The sequence below is a fragment of the Garra rufa genome, chromosome 22 (genome assembly GCF_049309525.1).
Source record: "Garra rufa chromosome 22, GarRuf1.0, whole genome shotgun sequence".
NCBI classification, from domain to species: domain Eukaryota; kingdom Metazoa; phylum Chordata; class Actinopteri; order Cypriniformes; family Cyprinidae; genus Garra; species Garra rufa.
This window is the reverse complement of record NC_133382.1, coordinates 1,265,884-1,284,985: the sequence shown is the minus strand read 5'-3', so window position 1 is coordinate 1,284,985 and position 19,102 is coordinate 1,265,884. Positions and strand designations below refer to the sequence as shown.

Below are 19,102 nucleotides of genomic sequence, written 5' to 3'. Positions count from 1 at the left end.
ATCAAGATTTTTAAAAGGTAAGCTGAGTCTGGGTACCCAGTTTAACTCGTGCTACTTTCTCTTTAATGTTGCCAAGGGTGACAGTTTCCATGTGAGAGCGAGGCGCATTGACGTCAATGGCAGACTTTGATTGGTGTTTAACCGTTTCCGGTGGGCAGACGGCCAAACGCCTGAGGAGAATAAAGAGCTGCTGTGCCGCCTCTGAATAACGGAATAGCGCAGAAACCGAGTCAGGCGTTCGAAAGGCTCGGTAAGGAATAACGGTAACGAACATGTCGTGTTTTGTGCAGTAGTTGTAGCGCTAAACATCCGTGATGAGCGGGAAACGCTGGAAATGTCATTTGTTTTGATACAGATAAAGATGGCGACCACTCAGCGGCCTATTCGAGACACATAAACCATATTATTATCAAACAACTCTCTAAGCTTTTATATGTGAAGTGTTTTACGTTTTAACGTTGCCTTTGAGGTTTCGAGTAGATTGTAGATCATTCGGTGTGATATTTTGACATTTTGAGCTGCGGTTGGATGTGTGTTTATAAAAATGATATTTCATATACATTAGCATTTGATGTTTACATTGTTTTGCTGTTATAAAATGGATCTAAATTAAGATCATGTGCTTTAAACTTCATTCTATATATACTAATATTTTGCCTAATGCTGTTAGAAGTGGAAAATGATTTTATGTACACATAATATTAACAATAATAATCAATCTGCAGCATAAAATTGTATTTCTGTAAATAATCAAAGCACTTCATGCAGTGGATCAAAGTGTCCAGGTGTGTTGAAACACAGATAATCTCCAGATTATTTCTGTCATCAATCTCATTACTAAAATGATGCTGTAATCCTGTTCCTGTCCTCGAAGGGAATCTCGTTTGGACAGAACATTAAATCTTCTCTGTGTTTTAAATGTGTTTATTATCATATGCAGCCATTAATCATATTTTGGTGAATTTTAGTCACTTTGTGTGCATTTGTGTTTGTGCATTGATTCTGCAGCATGCACAGGATTGTACAGAATCACATAAAGTACATTAAACTTCATATAAATAAGTCAGAATTACATTATTATGGCTCAAGATAGGATTATTTTAACTGTATTTCCTGCCGTTAGATGCATATATGTGACCCTGGACCACAAAACGAGTATATTTGTAGCAATAGGCAAAAATGATCCATTTTTCTTTTATGCCAAAAATCATTAGGATATTAAAATCATGTTCCATTAAGATATTTATAATATTTCCATACGTATATATATTAAAACTTATTTTTTGATTAGTAATATGCATTGCTAAGAACTTGATTTGGACAACTTTAAAGGCGATTTTCTCAATATTTAGATTTTTTTTACACCCTCAGATTTTAATTGTAACATTTCAATTTAAAGCAAATGTTAAATTATTAATTTAATAAGTTTATTGCTGTTAAAATCATCATTTATTAATGTTGTTATTAACCTTTGTTAATGTTAGTTAATAAAAATGTTCATGTTCTCATTGCATTAACTGTTGTTAACAGATACAACTTTTAATTTTATTAATATATTACTAAATGTTGAACTCAACATTAGCAAATTTTGTCCACTGTTATATTTAATTTTTCATTTTAAAGAAATAAATACATTTCAGAACCCTTATGTTTAGATAATTTCTGTTTTCATTTATTAAGTCAATAAATTGCTTGATTTATTAAATCCTTTCCTGATATACACTGCCAGTCAAAAGTTTTTGAACAGTAAGATTTTTACAGTCTTTTCTGCTCACCAACCTGCATTTGTATGATCCAAAGCACAGCAAAAACAGTACAATTCTGAAATATTTTTACTGTTCTATTTGAATTTTAAAATTTAATTTTTTTCTGTGATCAAAGCTGAATTTTCTGCATCATTACTACAGTCTTCAGTGTCACATGATCTTTCAGAAATCATTCTAATATTATTATTATGTTGAAAACAGCTGAGTAGATTTTTTTCTGGTTTCTTTGAAGAATAGAAAGTTCGGAAGAAAAACATTTACATGAAATAAAAATCTTTTGTAACATTATAAATGTCTTTATCATCACTTTTGATTTTAAAGCATCCTTGTTAAAGAAAAAAAAAATATTCACTAAAGAATCCTGTAAAAATATACTCTTAAATATTGATACTAATTATAATAAAAAAATGTTTCTTGAGCAGCAAATCAGCATATTAGAAATATTTCTGAAGGATCATGTGACGCTGAAGACTGCAGTAATGATGCTAAAAATCCAGGTTTAATCGCAAAAATAAATTACATTTGAAAATATATTCAAATAGAAAGCAGTTATTTTAAATAGTAAAAATATTTCAGAATTTTACTGTTTTTTGCTGAACTTTAGAACAAATAAATGCAGGCATTTTTAAATTAAAGTTCTTACTGTTCAAAAACTTTTGACTGGTATTGTATTTATTTATTTGGGTATGCTCTCAGTACATCTCAGCCATAAATATTGACACTGGTTTTATTTGATCGTCATCTTGCTGAGTCGTCCGCGTGTCACTTATTGTAATTGCAAGGCATTGATTTGTATTTGTGCGCTGCTGCAGGTCAAAGGTCAGCTCCAGCGGTCAGCATGGCGTCAGGCAGCGCGAGCAGCGAGGAGGAGAAGAGTCTGAGGGAATGTGAGTTCTACGTGCAGAAGCACAACATCCAGCAGCTGCTGAAGGACTGCATCGTCCAGCTCTGCACCTCACGACCCGACAGACCCATGGCCTTCCTCAGAGAATTCTTCGAACGCCTGGAGAAGGTTTGCACTTATTTGTGTGTAATTATGACTCAATCATACCTTCGCTGACATCACTTTGCTTAAATAAGGTTTTAAACAACTGGAGATGACCACATGTGTCTTTTTGTTTTTATAAACTAGTTGCTGCAGTGATATGATCAAAGACACCCATGTTCACCGATTAGTTCAAATTAATTAATAATAATAATTGTAAGTGGAAAAAAATGCATATGTACAAATATGCATTTTTTTGCTCAAGGATTTTGTCAAATGATTATTTAATAATTTAATAAAATATTGTTATTTCTGTACTATTATATTATTTTTAATTAGCTTTTATTTGTATATATTTCATTTAGTTTAATTTATACTACCAGTCAAAGTAGTAGTGTAAATTTTTACAATTTAAAATAACTGTTGTCTTTCTGAATATGTTTAATGTGATAATGTGTGATTTCAAAGCTAAATATAGTATAATTGTTTCAGGTTTCTTTGAATAGAAGTTCAGAAGACATTATATATAAAAAAGAAAAGTGTTTCTTAAACAATAAATCAGTATATTAGAATGATTTCTAACTTATTGGAGTAATGATGCTGAAAAATCAGCTTTGATCTCGGAAATAAATTACATATATTCAAATAAAAATCTATAATAAAAATATTTCAAAATTTTAAATGATGTACAAAATAAACGCAGGTTTGATGAGCAGAAGAGACTTCTTTTAAAAAACATTAAAAACATTTGTCTGGCAGTGGATATTTAATTTTAGTTTAATATTTAGTATTTTTATATGCTTTTGTCTTTTTTAATTTTATTTTCTTTTAATATTACAATTTAGTAATTTGGTTAATTTAATGTTATGGTTTTCATTTATTTCCAGGTAGTAGTTTTAGTGTTTCAACCTACAGTAAATTACAGTAAACAAAAAAGCCTAAAATAGATATTTTACTTAGGTTTTCAAATTATTAATTAAATAAAATAATATTTTTTAAATTTCAGCTTAATTTCAATTAACTTTTTTTTTTTTTTTTTTTTTTTTTGTTAATGATAATAACCCTGACGTTAACCTTAATTCAATAAAAAATAAAAATGGCAGATAAAATGCTAACCAAAAAGATTTTCAGAAAAACAGTAATAAAAATATTTTTTTGATGAGGAAAAGAGTCTTCTTTTAAAAAACATTAAAAATCTTACTGTTAAAAAAACTTTTGTCTCGTATATTTAATATTAGTTTAATATTTAGTATTTTTATGTGCTTTTGTCTTTTTAAAATTTATTTTCTTTTAATATTACAATTTAGGTTTCATTTAATTTTATCTCAGTTTTTGGTTTCCATTTTCCAGGTAGCAGTTTTAGTGTTTCAACCCACAGTAAATTAAACAAAAAAGCCTGAAATAGATATTTTACTTAAGTTTTAAATCATTAATTAAATTAAATTATCTATTTTTTTTTTTATTTGATCTTTATTTCAATTAACAAAAATGTTTTAATTTTAATGATAATTGCCCTTAATTCAAATAAAATGGCAAATAAAATGCTAACCAAAAATATTTAAAATATAATATATAAAATCTAAAGTTTATTTATTTATTTTTTAATTTAGCAGGATGTGTTTTCAGAATGTCAATTTGAAATGAAAATTCACCATATTTATTTTATAAAAACATGTTATAGAACTTACTTTGAACAATTTATCTTTGCATTTTAATGATTTAATTTTTACCTCGTAAATTTTCTTAACTGAAATTTCCAGTCATTTAGTCAAGTAAAATTCGGTCCCTTTGTTTCAATCCACTGCAAGCTCACATTCACCTTTTTGTCCAAAAGATAATCCATTTCATCTGGATGTGCATGACAATCCAGATCTCTTGCTACTTTTATTTCATCGCAACTTCAGATCCAACCAAAATCCCTCCTCCTATTAAAATGATTCTCAAAATGAACAAACATTCTTTTTGATGCACAGGAGGAAGCCAAGCAGCTCCTGAACCAGCAGAAAGCCAGCTCTCGCTCAGACTCTCGTGAAGATGAGGTGTCTCCTCCCATGAACCCCGTGGTGAAGGGCCGCAGACGGAGAGGAGCCATCAGCGCTGAGGTCTACACCGAGGAGGACGCCGCCTCCTACGTCAGGAAGGTCTGTATTTGTCAGATTGCTGTAGTGTCTAAAGAGTCAGACTCTGTTGCTGAATCAGTCGTGTGTTGTGTCCTGTGTGAAGGTCATTCCTAAAGACTACAAGACCATGGCTGCTCTCGCCAAAGCCATCGAAAAGAACGTGCTCTTCTCACATCTGGACGACAACGAAAGAAGGTGACTTTGTGGTTCATTTACTACTTTTTTTTCATACACTGGTCAGTTTTGATCAGATTGTTTTCAATCTAGTGAAAAGCCTTTTAAGTGTTTATTTTATTGCACTATTTTATCACCACTGCTTAAAAGTTTAGGATCAGTAAGATTTTTAATTAATTCTTATGCTCATCAAGGCTGCATTTACTTCACATCATCACTTTAAAAATGCAAAAAAAATGTAATATTGTGAAATATTATTACAGTTTCAAATAATGGTGTTTTATATTAATATATTTTAAAATATAATTTATTCCTGTGATGCAAAGCTGATTTTTTTTTTTTTATCAAATTGAGAAAATAGCCTTTAAGGTTGTCCAAATGAAGTTCTTATCAAAAATTAAGTTATGGTAGGAAATTTACAAAACAACTTTATGGAACATGATCTTAATATCCTAATGATTTTTGGCATAAAAGAAAAATTGATAATTTTGACCCATACAATGTATTTTTGGCTTTTGCTACAAATATACCCATGCTACTAATGACTGGTTTTTGTGCTCCAGGGTCAGCCAAATCAAACAAGAAATTTGAACCTGGTTTTATCCTATGTTTAGTTTTATCTTCTGGATATTTTTGCAAATTATTGCACATTGTATAAAATAATAACTTATTTGCATATCAAACATAACATTTCGGAACCCTTTTTTTTTGCAATTCTGAATGCAATCTATCAGCTAGAGAAGTGTGGTGATGTAAGAGAAATATCAAATGATTTATTTATCAACTTTGTCTGCTGTTTGACCCTGCAGTGACATATTTGACGCAATGTTTCCATGCACCTACATCGCAGGAGAGATTGTCATCCAGCAAGGTAGAGCTTTGAGAACACTTATGAGGAATCAGGTTGATCTTATTTATACATTTATTAACCTTCACCTTTTGTTTCACACTTGTTTGTAGGTGATGAGGGAGATAACTTCTATGTCATTGATCAGGGTGAAATGGATGTAAGTTACAACGAAACACTGCAGTTTAAGATTCATTTCAAATTTAAAGTTCCACCCTGGGTTTGTTCTCAATTGATATCCGGAGCACATCACGCAAGTATGGCTGGTTATGAGTGTGTTTGCTCACAGGTGTATGTGAACAGCGAGTGGGTGACCAGCATCGGTGAAGGCGGCAGCTTTGGAGAGCTGGCTCTGATCTACGGAACCCCGAGAGCCGCCACCGTCAGAGCCAAGACCAACGTCAAGCTCTGGGGCATCGACAGAGACAGCTACAGGAGAATACTGATGGTACAGCTGACCTTCACACATATTTAAGGGATAATCAACGGTGGTTGCCTCCGCGAAGTGCATTTTAAATCATTTGATTATTTGATTATCCCGCTTATTCCATGGTCATTTGCCAAGTTATAGACAAGTATTGCTCTTTGCAGCGCAAAATTTGACCGAATGGGTAAAAAACACGGTTATTTTCGTCAGTTATGACACGCAGCTCTAGCATTCTGTCTGCTTCAAATAAGACACATAGATGAAATAGTGCGGTAAAATCACATTTATTCGAATGAAATATAGCATTTGTTTCAGTGAATTATCAATCAGTCGACCGAGAGAAGCGCAATGCAATCTCCGACCTCTTGCTCTCTCTCTGTGCATTTGCGTGCATCAATTAAAGCAGCGCATTAATATAGAACAGTGATTAAACTGACTTGGAACTACCTGTGCATTGAACGGTTTTACTGCACACCTGCCAGCCAATCAGAATCCAGTATCCAGACATTCCATGGAATAATTAAGCAATAAGGTACGAGAGGCTTCGCGTCGTGCCTAACAACGCCCTTCAGCCGTGATTTATTCATGATACAGCACGGCCTCAAGTACCTTATTGCTTTTATAAAACGGTTACCACACAATAAAAATATTAATATCAAAAATATATATTAATTTATATATATTAGGTTGTACGTTTTCATAAAGTAAAATCATTAACTGCCTTCCGCTGTAAAAAGTAGTCCCTAACTGCTCAAGCTTTGTTTACGTTGCTAAGGGTGGTTGCTAAGTAGGTTCAATGATACACAAAACCGTTGAGTGAAGCGGTCATAGCAGTGCCGTATCATGAATACGACACAGCTGCTGACCAATCAGAATTGAGGAATGGAACTAACCGTTTTATAAATACACTTAAACCAGACGCAACTATACAACAAAACATACACGGGTCAAAGACAAAAAAAGGGTTTAAGCGTTAAAACGATAAGTGTAATGCTGTTTTACATTTTTGTTTTTCTAAAAAAAATAGATAAAAGTTTTCTGTTTAATTTAATTGCATTTTTTTTGTTTTTCTGAGCAAAAAAATAAATATACATTTTTCCCTAATTTACAGAAGACACCCACTAAAATGTCATTCAGTGTAACAATCTTGTCAGGCATATTTACAAGAAAAATCAATTTAGGACATGTTAAAGGTGCCATAGAATGCATTGATACAATATTTTAAATTGTTCTCTGATATCTACATAGAAGGTATATGGCATAGGAAAGGGCAAACATTCTAGGGATTTGTCCCTAGAATTAAACGGTCTGTTATTGCCTTATTTGGAAGGTTCATGAATATTAATGATGAGCTCTGCTCTGATTGGCTGTTTCACAGAGCGGCTCATTTCAATAGCTCGCACATGGAGGAAAATATCTATTTAATCACAGATCCAGAGGTGCTATTAATATGTGGGTCATTTAAACTGAATGCACGATCATTTTACTTTTGATTTGCGATTGCCACATTTGAACTGACCTTTGCAGGCACAGGTAAATGAGAGGATATAACAGAGCTCAGAGGACTGGTCTAGGTAAGCCCAACAAGGGAGCAAACACCAGATTTATATAAAGAGGAAACGATGGTGTTTGAGACTCATGGTATGTCATGGCAATGTACAGAACTGTTATTATTCAACTATGCCAAGGCAAATACAGTTTTCCATTCTATGGCACCTTTAAAAGATGAATTACTTTCACCCCAAATACAAATTAGTTGTAATTCTACATTTTTTAAATGTGCCACTATCCAAGGTTTTGCCTATTTGTCAGTAAGAATTGTTTTATTCATTTAAAACACGATAAAATGTAATATGCTCCCTTATTCTTTTATATATTTAATTTGTACAAGTCAGAATAAGCATGTTGTTTGAATTTTTACATAAATATTGTGTTACACTGAATTTCAATCTAACATTATTTCAACCAAATTTTGACATTTTATTCTCTAAACACTTTTTTGAAACCTTAAAAGTAGACACTTTCCTTACATTTAATGTGCTTCCTGTGGACATAAAATCACTTTTGTAAATTTCTTAGACGTCTTTGACCCACGTCTGTCTTGTGTTTGATCACAGGGAAGCACTTTGAGGAAGAGGAAGATGTACGAGGAGTTCTTGAGCAAAGTTTCTATTTTAGGTAAGTCTTGATTTGTTGTTTATTTATTAAATTATATAACTACAAACACATTGCTGCTCAAAAGTTTGGGATCAGCAAGATATTTAATGCTTTTCAAGCAGACTTTTCTACTCATCAAGACGGTGTTTATTTGATTAAAAATATAGAAAAAAATGAAATATTGTGAAATGTTAATATAATTTTAAAAAGTGTTGTTTTTTTTTATTCCTGATAATTGATTCCTGTGATGTAAAGCTGAATTTTCAGCATCATTACTCTAGTATTCAATGTCACATTATTCTTTAGGAGTCATTCTAATATACTGATTTATTATCAGTGTTGGAAACAGTTGTGCTGCTTAATATTTTTCTTTTGGAACCCGTGATAGTTTTTTCAGCATTCTTTGATGATTAAAAGGTTAAAAAGAACAGCATTTATTCAAAATAGAAAACTTTTGTAACAATAAACAAACCTCGTTCAAAGTTTGGGGTCAGTCATTTTTTTCTTTCTTTCTCTCTTTGAAATAAATGAATACTTTTATTCAGCAAGGATGTGTTCAATTGATAAAAAGTGTTAGCAAAGACTTCTATTGTTGGGAAAAAAATCTAATTTAATTTAACTGATTCTTTTAAAAAAATTATTCATCAAAGAATCCTAAAAAATATCACGGGATCCAAAAAAATATATTTCCATTTTTATATTTATTAATAAATCAGCATATTAGAATAATTTCTGAAATAATGTCTGATGAAAATTCAGCTTTGCATCACAGAAATAAATTACATTTTGAAGTATATTAAAATAAAAAACTGTTATTTTGAATTGCAATAATATAAGTTTTCAATAAATAGAACTTTAATAACCATGAGACTTTAAAAAAAAACAGTAAAAAATCTTATTAATCCTAAACTTTTGAGCACCAGTGTATATATCGTTGCTGTCTCTGATGATTGCAGAGTCTCTGGATAAGTGGGAGCGTCTGACCGTGGCTGACGCTCTGGAGCCGGTGACATTTGAGGACGGACAGAAGATCGTGGTTCAGGGAGAACCAGGAGACGAGTTCTTCATCATCCTAGAGGTGCGCTATCTGAAGATCTGCTCAAAGAGGGTCAGTGTTTGTGAAAGAGTTGAGTTTTCTGAAGTCAGGTCATCTGTCTCCTCAGGGCTGTGCCGCCGTTCTGCAGCGCAGGTCAGAGAATGAAGAGTTTGTAGAGGTGGGCCGGTTAGGACCGTCAGACTACTTTGGTAAGTCAGGTTGAATTTGGGCTTTCAGGGCACATTCTTAAAGGGATAGTTCACCCAAAAATGAAAGAAGGATGTCTGAGTTTTCGTTTTCATACAGAAGTGGATGGTGAGTTTTCCAGTTTAAGGGGAGACACTGCAGGCAAAAAGCACCAAGTTTGAGATTTTTGGGCTTTTTGGTGTTTCATGAAGTGTTTTTTTTTTTTTTTTTTTTGACTAGTGGAAAGAAAACCCCCCAAAAGACACTTTTAAGTGTTTTCTTTTATAGCACTTTTTGTCAATAGATTTCAATTACAGCACATATTTTTAAAGGCTGTTTTCTCAAAATGTGTGTTTTCTCCTACACTGAGCCATAAATCTCCACTTCAGCAGCACTTACACACACCACACTTTACATTTGTATTCCTGTCTATATCCTGAAGGTTTTTACAGAGGGATTTGTTCAGATAGAATTTGCTTGATTTTATACATTTTACTCCCCCAAAACGGTAAAAAAAAAAAAAAAAAAAAACATGTTTTCTGTCCTAATTTATTTTCTGAATTATGGAGTGATGAAGATCCCCTTTGTAAAACATTTGACTCTAATATATGACCCTTTACCACAAAACCAGTCATAAGGTTAAATTTTAAAAAAATTTACAATTACATTTTGATATATTTATAGTAGGAATTTTACAAAAAATCTTAATGTAACATGATCTTTACTTAATTTCCTAATGATTTTTGGCATAAAAGAAAAATCTATAATTTTGACCCATACAATGTATTTTTGGCCATTGCTACAAATATACCCCAGTGACTTAAGACTGGTTTTGTGGTCCAGGGTCACATATGTAAAAAAAAAAAAAAAATTAAACAAGTATTTTGAAATGGACTTCATCCAGTGTTTAGATTTTTGTACTAGAAATGTATGCAAATTAGTGCATATTTCATTAAATAATGGCTCATTTGCATATTTAAACCTAACATTTTAGAAAATTTGTAATACAAAAAATGTTTGCAATTATCAATGTAATCAATTAACTGAGTAAGTAAGGTCATAACTATTAGTTGTTGGTTTTTTTACTTATTCACCTGCAGTGTCTTGCCTTAAATCACCATCCATATTCTTTGTTTCATGAAAGAAAGAAACTAATTTAGGCTCAGAATGACGTTTTTGTATGAAATGGCCTTTAATCTAAAATATACAAATGTAGTCTGTGAATATAATCTGTTGGTCAGTGCAATTCAAAATAGATCTGATTGGATGTGATTCAATTAATGCAGCTAGTGTAGTTTATTAAGTATAAAAATAATATTAACTAAATTAAATAAATTACACAAGCCTATGAATTTAATATTTATGAATATTTATGTATGTTTCTCTCACTCTCACTAGTCAAAATTGCTTTTTTTAATATTAATAAACAAAATATATAAATATAGTAGGTATCTGAATATGATCTATCAGCCTATACAATAATTCTTTTCTTATTGGATATGATATTGTTTATTTATTATAATGCGGTACTTATTAGTTATTTATGAAGATGTATTATTGAAGGCTGTTTCCACCTTGGAATAAAAAAAAAAATATATATATATATTCCTCATAATTCTGAGAAAAAAAAGTCAGGATTATGAGAAACTCATAATTTATTTTTTTCTCCACAATTTTTAGTATACATCTTACAGTTTTGTTTTTTGTTTCCTCTACAAAATAAAAAAGAAAGGGAAAAAAAGTGAAATTGTGAGTTTGTACAATACCAGTCAAAAGTTTTTGAACAGTATGAGTTTTAATCTTCTGCTCACCAAGCCTGCATTCATTTGATCCAAAGTACAGCAAAAACAGTAACATTCTGAAATATTTTTAGTATTTAAAATAATTGTTTTCTATTTGAATGTGTTTTAAAATGTAATTTATTTCTGTGATCAAAGCTGTATTTTCAGCATCATTACTGCAGTCTTCAGTCTCACGTGATCTTTCAAAAATCATTCTAATATACTGATTTGCTGCTCAAATAACATATATTATTATGATAATCAATATTTAAAACAGTTTTATTTAACAAGGATGCTTTAAATTGATCAAACGTGTTGATAAAGACATTTTTAATGTTACAAAAGATTTCTATTTCGGATAAATGCTGTTTATTTAATAAAAAATTCTAATCAGCTGTTTTCAACATCATTATAATGTTCTTTTGAGCAGTAAATCCGAATATTAGAATGATTTCTGAAGGATCATGTGACACTGAAGACTGCAGTAATGATGCTGAAAATGCAGCTTTAATCACAGGAATAAATTACATTTTAAATTATGTTTAAATAGAAAGCAGTTATTTTAAGTAGTAAATATATTTTACAATTTTGCTGTACTTTGGATCAAATAAATGCAGGCTTGGTGAGCAGAAGAGACTTATTTTAAAAACGCTAAAAATCTTACTTCAGAAAATTTTGACTGATAGTGTCAGTGCAATTACATTTTCTTATTGGATATGACATTGTTTATTTATTATAATAAAAAGTAACGAAGGTAACTACAAACTTTTCTCACAATTCAAACTTTTTCTTTATAATTGTGAGTTTGTATTTCACGATTCTCAGAATTATTATATCTCACAGTTCAGTTATATTTTTTAATTTTTAATTTATTTGTTAGTAAAGGCCATTGCACACCGAGTACAAAATTTTCCTCCAAAATTTTTGCACGTTAAAAAATAAATACGACCTGACGTTGGTAATCGAGTTTACACACTGCCACTGAAACTTTCGTCCATCACAAAAAATTCGGATCAGGTTCGATTTTTTATTTTATTTTTTTTTTTCTCGTTTTTGCATCCATAATTAAGCATTTTGATAGGAAAGGATGAAGAGTATGAGAAAACCGAAAAAAACACACCTTAAATTTTGGCATCTGTGTGCAATGAGCTTAAGTGGTGACTATGTGCTTCCATAAAATGTAGTGCAGTTAACTGAGTATATAAAAAAGATTATTAACTAATACAAATAACAATATGAGTAATACTAATATTCTGCATTGTGTTTGTTCCCTCTCACTAGGCGAGATCGCTCTGCTGATGAACCGACCCCGTGCAGCCACCGTAGTCGCCCGCGGGCCGCTCAAATGCGTCAAGCTGGATCGGCCGCGTTTCGAGCGTGTGCTGGGACCGTGTTCAGACATCCTCAAACGCAACATCCAACAGTACAACAGCTTCGTGTCGCTCTCCGTCTGAGACGCCGCACCCATAAACACCTCTCTCCCGCGGGGTCCATTCATTTACTGCATTCACTGGCTCATTCCTGCTTCATCCAGTGCTTCCCATGCGACTGTGCGTCAGTCCAGAGCTTTAACGCCCGCTTTCATCGCCGGACATTTAGAGCCAAATGAAAGGACAGACAATCAATCGTACGTTCCTCCGATCCACAGCCTTTACTCTGCAGTGTTTGTATCTTTAATTCAAAGCGCTAAATGAAAACATAGAGGAGTATGAATATATTTATAGTAGAGTTACTCGAAAAGCATTTTAAATTTCTTTACCCTTCAGTCCAGGTTAGTTTTTTAAGACTAGTTTTCTAAGACAAACTGCCTACATATATAACAAACCATGTTTGGCTGTGCTGATTCTATCCTATTTAAGCCTTACTGCCTCATTTCCCCCTTTGCTGAGCTACGCAAGTTTATATATTTTTTTGCAATTTTGAGTTGAAATCTCGCAATTCTAACTTTTTTTGCAATTTTAAGTTCACATCTTGCAATTTTGACCTTTTTTTTTTTTGCAATTTTGAGTTCACATTTTGCAGTTCTGACTTGTTTTAGCAATTTCAAGTTCACATCTCTCAATTCCAAATTTTTTTTATTTTTAATTTCACATCTCGTAATTCTGACTTTTTTTCTCGCAATTTCAAGTTTAAATTTCGTAATTCAGACTTTTTCTCTCTTGTATTTACAAGTTAAAATCTCGCGATTCTGACTTTTTTTTAAATTCGAGTTTAAATCTCGTAATTCTGAGTCTTTTTTTTGCAATTTCAAGTTTATATCTTGCAATTCAGATTTTTTTGCAATTTCAAGTTTAAATCTCGCAATTCTGACTTTTTTTTAATTCAAGTTTAAATCTTGCAATTCTGACTTTTTTTGCAATTTCAAGTTTAAATTTCGTAATTCAGACTTTTTCTCACAAATACGAGTTAAAATCTCGCGATTCTGACTTGTTTTTTAAATTCGAGTTTAAATCTCACAATTCTGACTTTTTTTGCAAATTCGAGTTTAAATCTCGTAATTCTGAGTCTTTTTTTGCAATTTCAAGTTTATATCTTGCAATTCAGATTTTTTTTAAATTCGAGTTTAAATCTCTCAATTCTGACTTTTTTTGCAATTTCAAGTTTAAATCTCGCAATTCTGACTTTTTTTGCAATTTCAAGTTTAAATCTCGCAATTCTGACTTTTTTTGCAATTTCAAGTTTAAATCTCGTAATTCTGACTTTTTTTTTAATTCAAGTTTAAATCTTGCAATTCTGACTTTTTTTGCAATTTCAAGTTTAAATTTCGTAATTCAGACTCTTTCTCGCAAATACGAGTTAAAATCTCGTGATTCTGACTTATTTTTTAAATTCGAGTTAAAATCTCGTAATTCTGAGTCTTTTTTTGCAATTTCAAGTTTATATCTTGCAATTCTGATTTTTTTTAAATTTGAGTTTAAATCTCTCAATTCTGACTTTTTTTGCAATTTACTTTTTTTGCAATTTCAAGTTTAAATCTCGCAATTCTAACTTTTTAAATTCGAGTTTAAATCTCGCAATTCTGACTTTTCTAAAAATTCAAGTTTAAATATCGCAATTCTAACTTTTTTAAATTCGAGCTTAAATCTTGCAATTCTGACTTTTATTGCTATTTCGAGTTTAAACTTCGCGTATCTGAATTTTTTTCTGACAATTTTGAGTTTATATCTTGTAATTTATACTTTTTTTTTCTCACAATTTCATGTTTAAATCTTTTCCAAATTCGAGTTCACAGCTCACAATTCTGACTTATTTTTTTGCAATTGCAAGTTATAAAGCCAGTTCTGAGGAGAAAAAAAAGACTAATATGTTCACAAAATTGCCTACTTAATTTTTCAGAATTGTGAGTTTGTTTTCAGAATTGTGATATAAACTCACAATTGCGAGTTATAAAGTGAGAATTGTGAGATTTAAAGCAGGTTGCAAGCGTTCAGTTTTATTTCTTCTCATCATTCCAGCTCACTCTGGCTGTTTGTGTTCGGTTGCTTGTGTAGTAACCCGTGAGGCCGTTCCTGTGCGTTATCTATACCTTTAGGGTTTATTGTAAGAGAAACTGGCTGATCGATTTCTAAAACTCTTCTGTTACGACGCCAATGCCAGACGTTGCACAGAGCCTCTCTTGTTGACTTGAATTTATCTTCTGGAGGTGAGCGTCGCAGCTATTTGATTTGATTTGTGTTCCCCCAATGAGCTTTCACATTTCAGTATTTAACTTTCTGTCAGTATTTGCTGAGAAATACCAGGTTTATTTTTTAACAAGCTTATTTTTCCATGTAAGTGCACAGCGGCGTATTTAGTCGCATTTCAAGTGTTTCTATGGCTTTTTATTTAAAGGAATAGTTCACCTAAAATTAAAAAATGCTAAATTTTCCATCCAAGATTAGGATGAGTTTGTTTCTTCATCAGGTTCTTTGCAGAAATGCGTCATTCCATCACTGGAAAAAAAAGTCAGCATTGCTAATTTATTTCTTGCAATTCTGACTTTATTTCTTGCAATTGTGAGTTTATACACTGGGGAAAACTACTTAGATTTTTAGTCTTGTTTCCAGCCAAAATATCTAAAAATTCTTAAATCAAGAAGGATTTTCTAGACGAGTAAAAATTCTTACTTGTTTTTTGAAAAAACAAGTCAAAATTAAGAGAGTTTTTGCTTAGAACAAGCTAAATAATCTGCCATTGGGGTAAGAAAAATCATCTTATTTCAAGCAGACAACAAGATTATTTTTCGTAACCCATTTTTTTAAGCAAAAACTTTATCTCACAATTCTGACTTTTTTTCTTACAATTCTGACTTTTTTTTTTTTTTACAATTTCAAGTTTAAACTTGGCAATTCTGACTTTTCTTATGATTTCAAGTTTATATCTCGCAATTCTAACTTTATTTCTTGCAATTCAGACTTTTTTCTTGCAATTCAGACTTTTTTCTTGCAATTTCAAGTTTAAATCTTGCAATTCTGACTTTTTTCTCAGAACTGTGAGATATAAACGCACTTATGTGAGTTATAAAGTTCTTTTTTTTCCTCGCAATTGTGAGTTAAGAAGCCAGTTCTGAGAAAAAAAATGAACTAAAATGTTCAGTCAAGAGTTTATATCACACAATTCTGACTTAATTTCTCAGAATTGCGAGTTTATGTCATGCAATTGTGACTTTATTTTTCAGAATTGTGATATAAACTCACAATTGTAAGTTATAAAGTGAGAAATGTGAGATATAAATTCTGAAAAATAAAGTGACAATTGCGTGATGTAAACTTGCAAATAAACAAGTCACAATAACCATTTCATATTTTGTATTCAGTGGCGGAAATGAGAGATAAAAACATCAGAAGTGATCCACAGCGCTCCAGTCCATCAGTTAACATCTCAAGAAGACAGAAGCTGAAACAAATCCATCAAGAAATGTCTAACTTCAGATCTGACAAAAGTCCATAACCAATAAAGTCCTCCTTCTGTTGTCTCTCACATCAAAATCCAGCCACATGTTTGTTTAGAGTTGTTTTCTATGGATATTATGGATTATGGACTCACATTTTAGTCAAAAATGTCTTGATGGATTTGTTTGAGCTTTTGTCTTCTCCAGATGTGAACTGCTGGACTGGAGTGCTGTGGATTATTGTGATGTTTTTATCAGCCGTTTGGACTCTCATCCTGACGGCACCCATTCACATCCATTGGTGAGAAAGTGATGCAATGACACAAATTCTACAAATCTGATTAAGAAACAAACTCAAATACATCTTGGATGATCTGAGGGGGAGTAAATGAAGAGTTCATTTGCAAAAACATGTAACTCTACAGATCATTTTTAAAAATCATGTTTTTTATTTGTGCATCCTAAGTAATCTCAATCAAATTGAAGTAAGAGTAACTGCATGATAACATCATAAAAAAACATGATTTTTGAAAATTAAAAAAAAAAAAAACAGTTATCTGTTTTTGCAAATAAATTAGTAATTTTTTTGGCTACTGTTCCTTTAAACAAGTTTGTAGCAGTTTTTGATGTTGAAATATAGTAAAAGATGGAAACGATTAAAAAATCAGGTTTTGACGTCAATCCTGAGGCCTCTGGGTTCTCTGGTACTGTTTTAAAAAGCAGAGGCTCACAAAAACAGTCATGAAGCAGTCATCTGCTCAATATCTTTGATACGTTTTTATAAAAACCATACAAGGAGGTTTTCTTTTTCGAAGTTAAAAGGAAGATTGGCGGTTTCCGTATTCTGTTTTGCTGTTAAACAATCCAGATCATTGTTTGATTCTCTTCAGTTACAAATGCTCTTTGTTTTAGTTGGAGAAGTGCATATTAAAATGATGTAACACAAAGGTTTTTCCACTTCTTTCAGCTTCGTCTTTGCATCTGTAATGTTTATCAGATTGATTTCCCCTGAAATAAGGTCTTGATGGCAGTGGCGCTTGTTGTGTTTTCCATCAGTGAATGGAGAATGACTGATGAACTGAGCTTTTCTGAACTTCTTCAACCCCAAAGGTTTCTCTAGAGCTACTGAAATCTTGCGGAGCGCTGCTGTTTGATTTGTCAATGTTCTCCAGATGTGTGTCTGACTGTCCTCAGTGACTTCTGCACGGAAAATAATCATTTTGGTAGAGATGGTCCAAATGGCAGTTTCAGCAATAAAAAGGTTGTTATTGAACCATCAAATGCAGTGGAAGACTTTCTTTCCAGACAGATGCCCTTATTTCAAGTACGAGACACAAGGGGGCAACGTTCAACCGAGGAAAAATCTAAACCGTTCATACTGTAAGATGATCATGTGGCATATGAGAGCTGTCCAGTTGTCACATTGAAAATAACTTCAGTTAGCTGGTCATTTTTTTGCATTTTTACTTTACTTTTGTGTTCAAATGCTACCCTGGACCACAAAACCAGTCATTAGGGTCAATTTTCAGACATTTTCCATTGATGCATTTATGTATGGTCTGTTAGGATAGGACAATATTTGGCCGATTTAAAAATCTGCAATCTGAGAGTCCAAAAATATTGAGAAAATCACCTTTAAAGTTGTGTAAATGAAGTTCTTAGCAATGCATATTACTAATCAAAAATCAAGTTTTGATATATATTTACAGTAGGAAATGTACATAATATCTTCATGGAACATCATCTTAACTTAATATCCTAATGCTTTTTGGTGTAAAAGAAAAACTGATCATTTTGACCCATACAATGTATTTTTGGCTATTGTGACTTTTTTTCTTACGTTTTTAAGTTTAAATCTCGCAATTTTGACTTTTTTCTTACAATTTCAAATGTATATCTCTCAATTCTGACTTTTTTTCTCTCGCAATTGTGAGTCATAAAGCCAGTTCTGAAGAAAAAAAAAACATGGATGTTCACAGAATTTTGTATCTTGGAATTCTGACTTTATAACTTGCAATTGTGAGTTTATATTTCACAATTCTGAGAAAAAAGTCAGAATTGCAAGTTTGCATGCATTTGATTAGAATCTGAGGGTGCAAAAAAATCTAAATACTGAGAAAATCACCTTTATAGTTGTCCAAATGAAGTTCTTAGCAAGTTTTGATATTTTTACGATAGGAAATTTACAAAATATCTTCATGGAACATGATCTTAACTTAATATCCAAATGCTTTTTGGCATAAAAGAAACATTTATAATTTTGACCCATGCAATGTATTTTTGGCTATTCAGACTATTTTTTCTTGCAATTTTGAGTTTAAAACTCGCAATTCTGACTTTTTTTCTTACAATTTCAGTTTATATCTCTCAATTCTGACTTTTTTTTCTCAGAACTGTGAGATTTTTCTCACAATTGTGAGTCATAAAGCCAGTTCTGAAGAAAAAAAAACAGATGTTCACAGAATTGCGAGTTTGTATCTTGGAATTCTGACTTTATAACTTGCAATTGTGAGTTTATATTTCACAATTCTGAGAAAAAAGTCAGAATTGCAAGTTTGTATGCATTTGATTTAAATCTGAGTGTGCAAAAAAAATCCAAATATTGAGAAAATTGCCTTTAAATTGTGCAAATGAAGTTCTTAGCAATACATATTACTAATCAAAAATTAAGTTTTTATATATTTACAGTATAAAATGTACAAAATATCTTCATGGAACATCATCTTAACTTAATATCCTAATGCTTTTTGGCA

General features: G+C 31.7%; 1 protein-coding gene across 2 annotated transcripts; it reads left to right on the top strand.

Moving 5' to 3' along the window:
- Positions 1–157: 157 nt before the first annotated feature.
- On the top strand, positions 158–17,630 carry prkar1ab (protein kinase, cAMP-dependent, regulatory, type I, alpha (tissue specific extinguisher 1) b). 2 transcript variants are annotated; one of them, XM_073828534.1, is made up of 11 exons: positions 158–263; positions 2,579–2,778; positions 4,725–4,892; positions 4,975–5,066; positions 5,855–5,916; positions 6,006–6,052; positions 6,182–6,340; positions 8,437–8,497; positions 9,433–9,554; positions 9,640–9,721; positions 12,761–17,630. In XM_073828534.1, exons 2-11 carry the CDS (start codon positions 2,605–2,607, stop codon positions 12,931–12,933), a joined length of 1,140 nt encoding a protein of 379 aa, XP_073684635.1. In that variant the 5' UTR covers positions 158–263; positions 2,579–2,604; the 3' UTR covers positions 12,934–17,630. The 2 variants fall into 2 exon arrangements, with proteins under 2 accessions (XP_073684635.1, XP_073684636.1); XM_073828535.1 differs by having other exon boundaries at positions 169–250.
- The last annotated feature ends 1,472 nt before the right edge of the window (positions 17,631–19,102 follow it).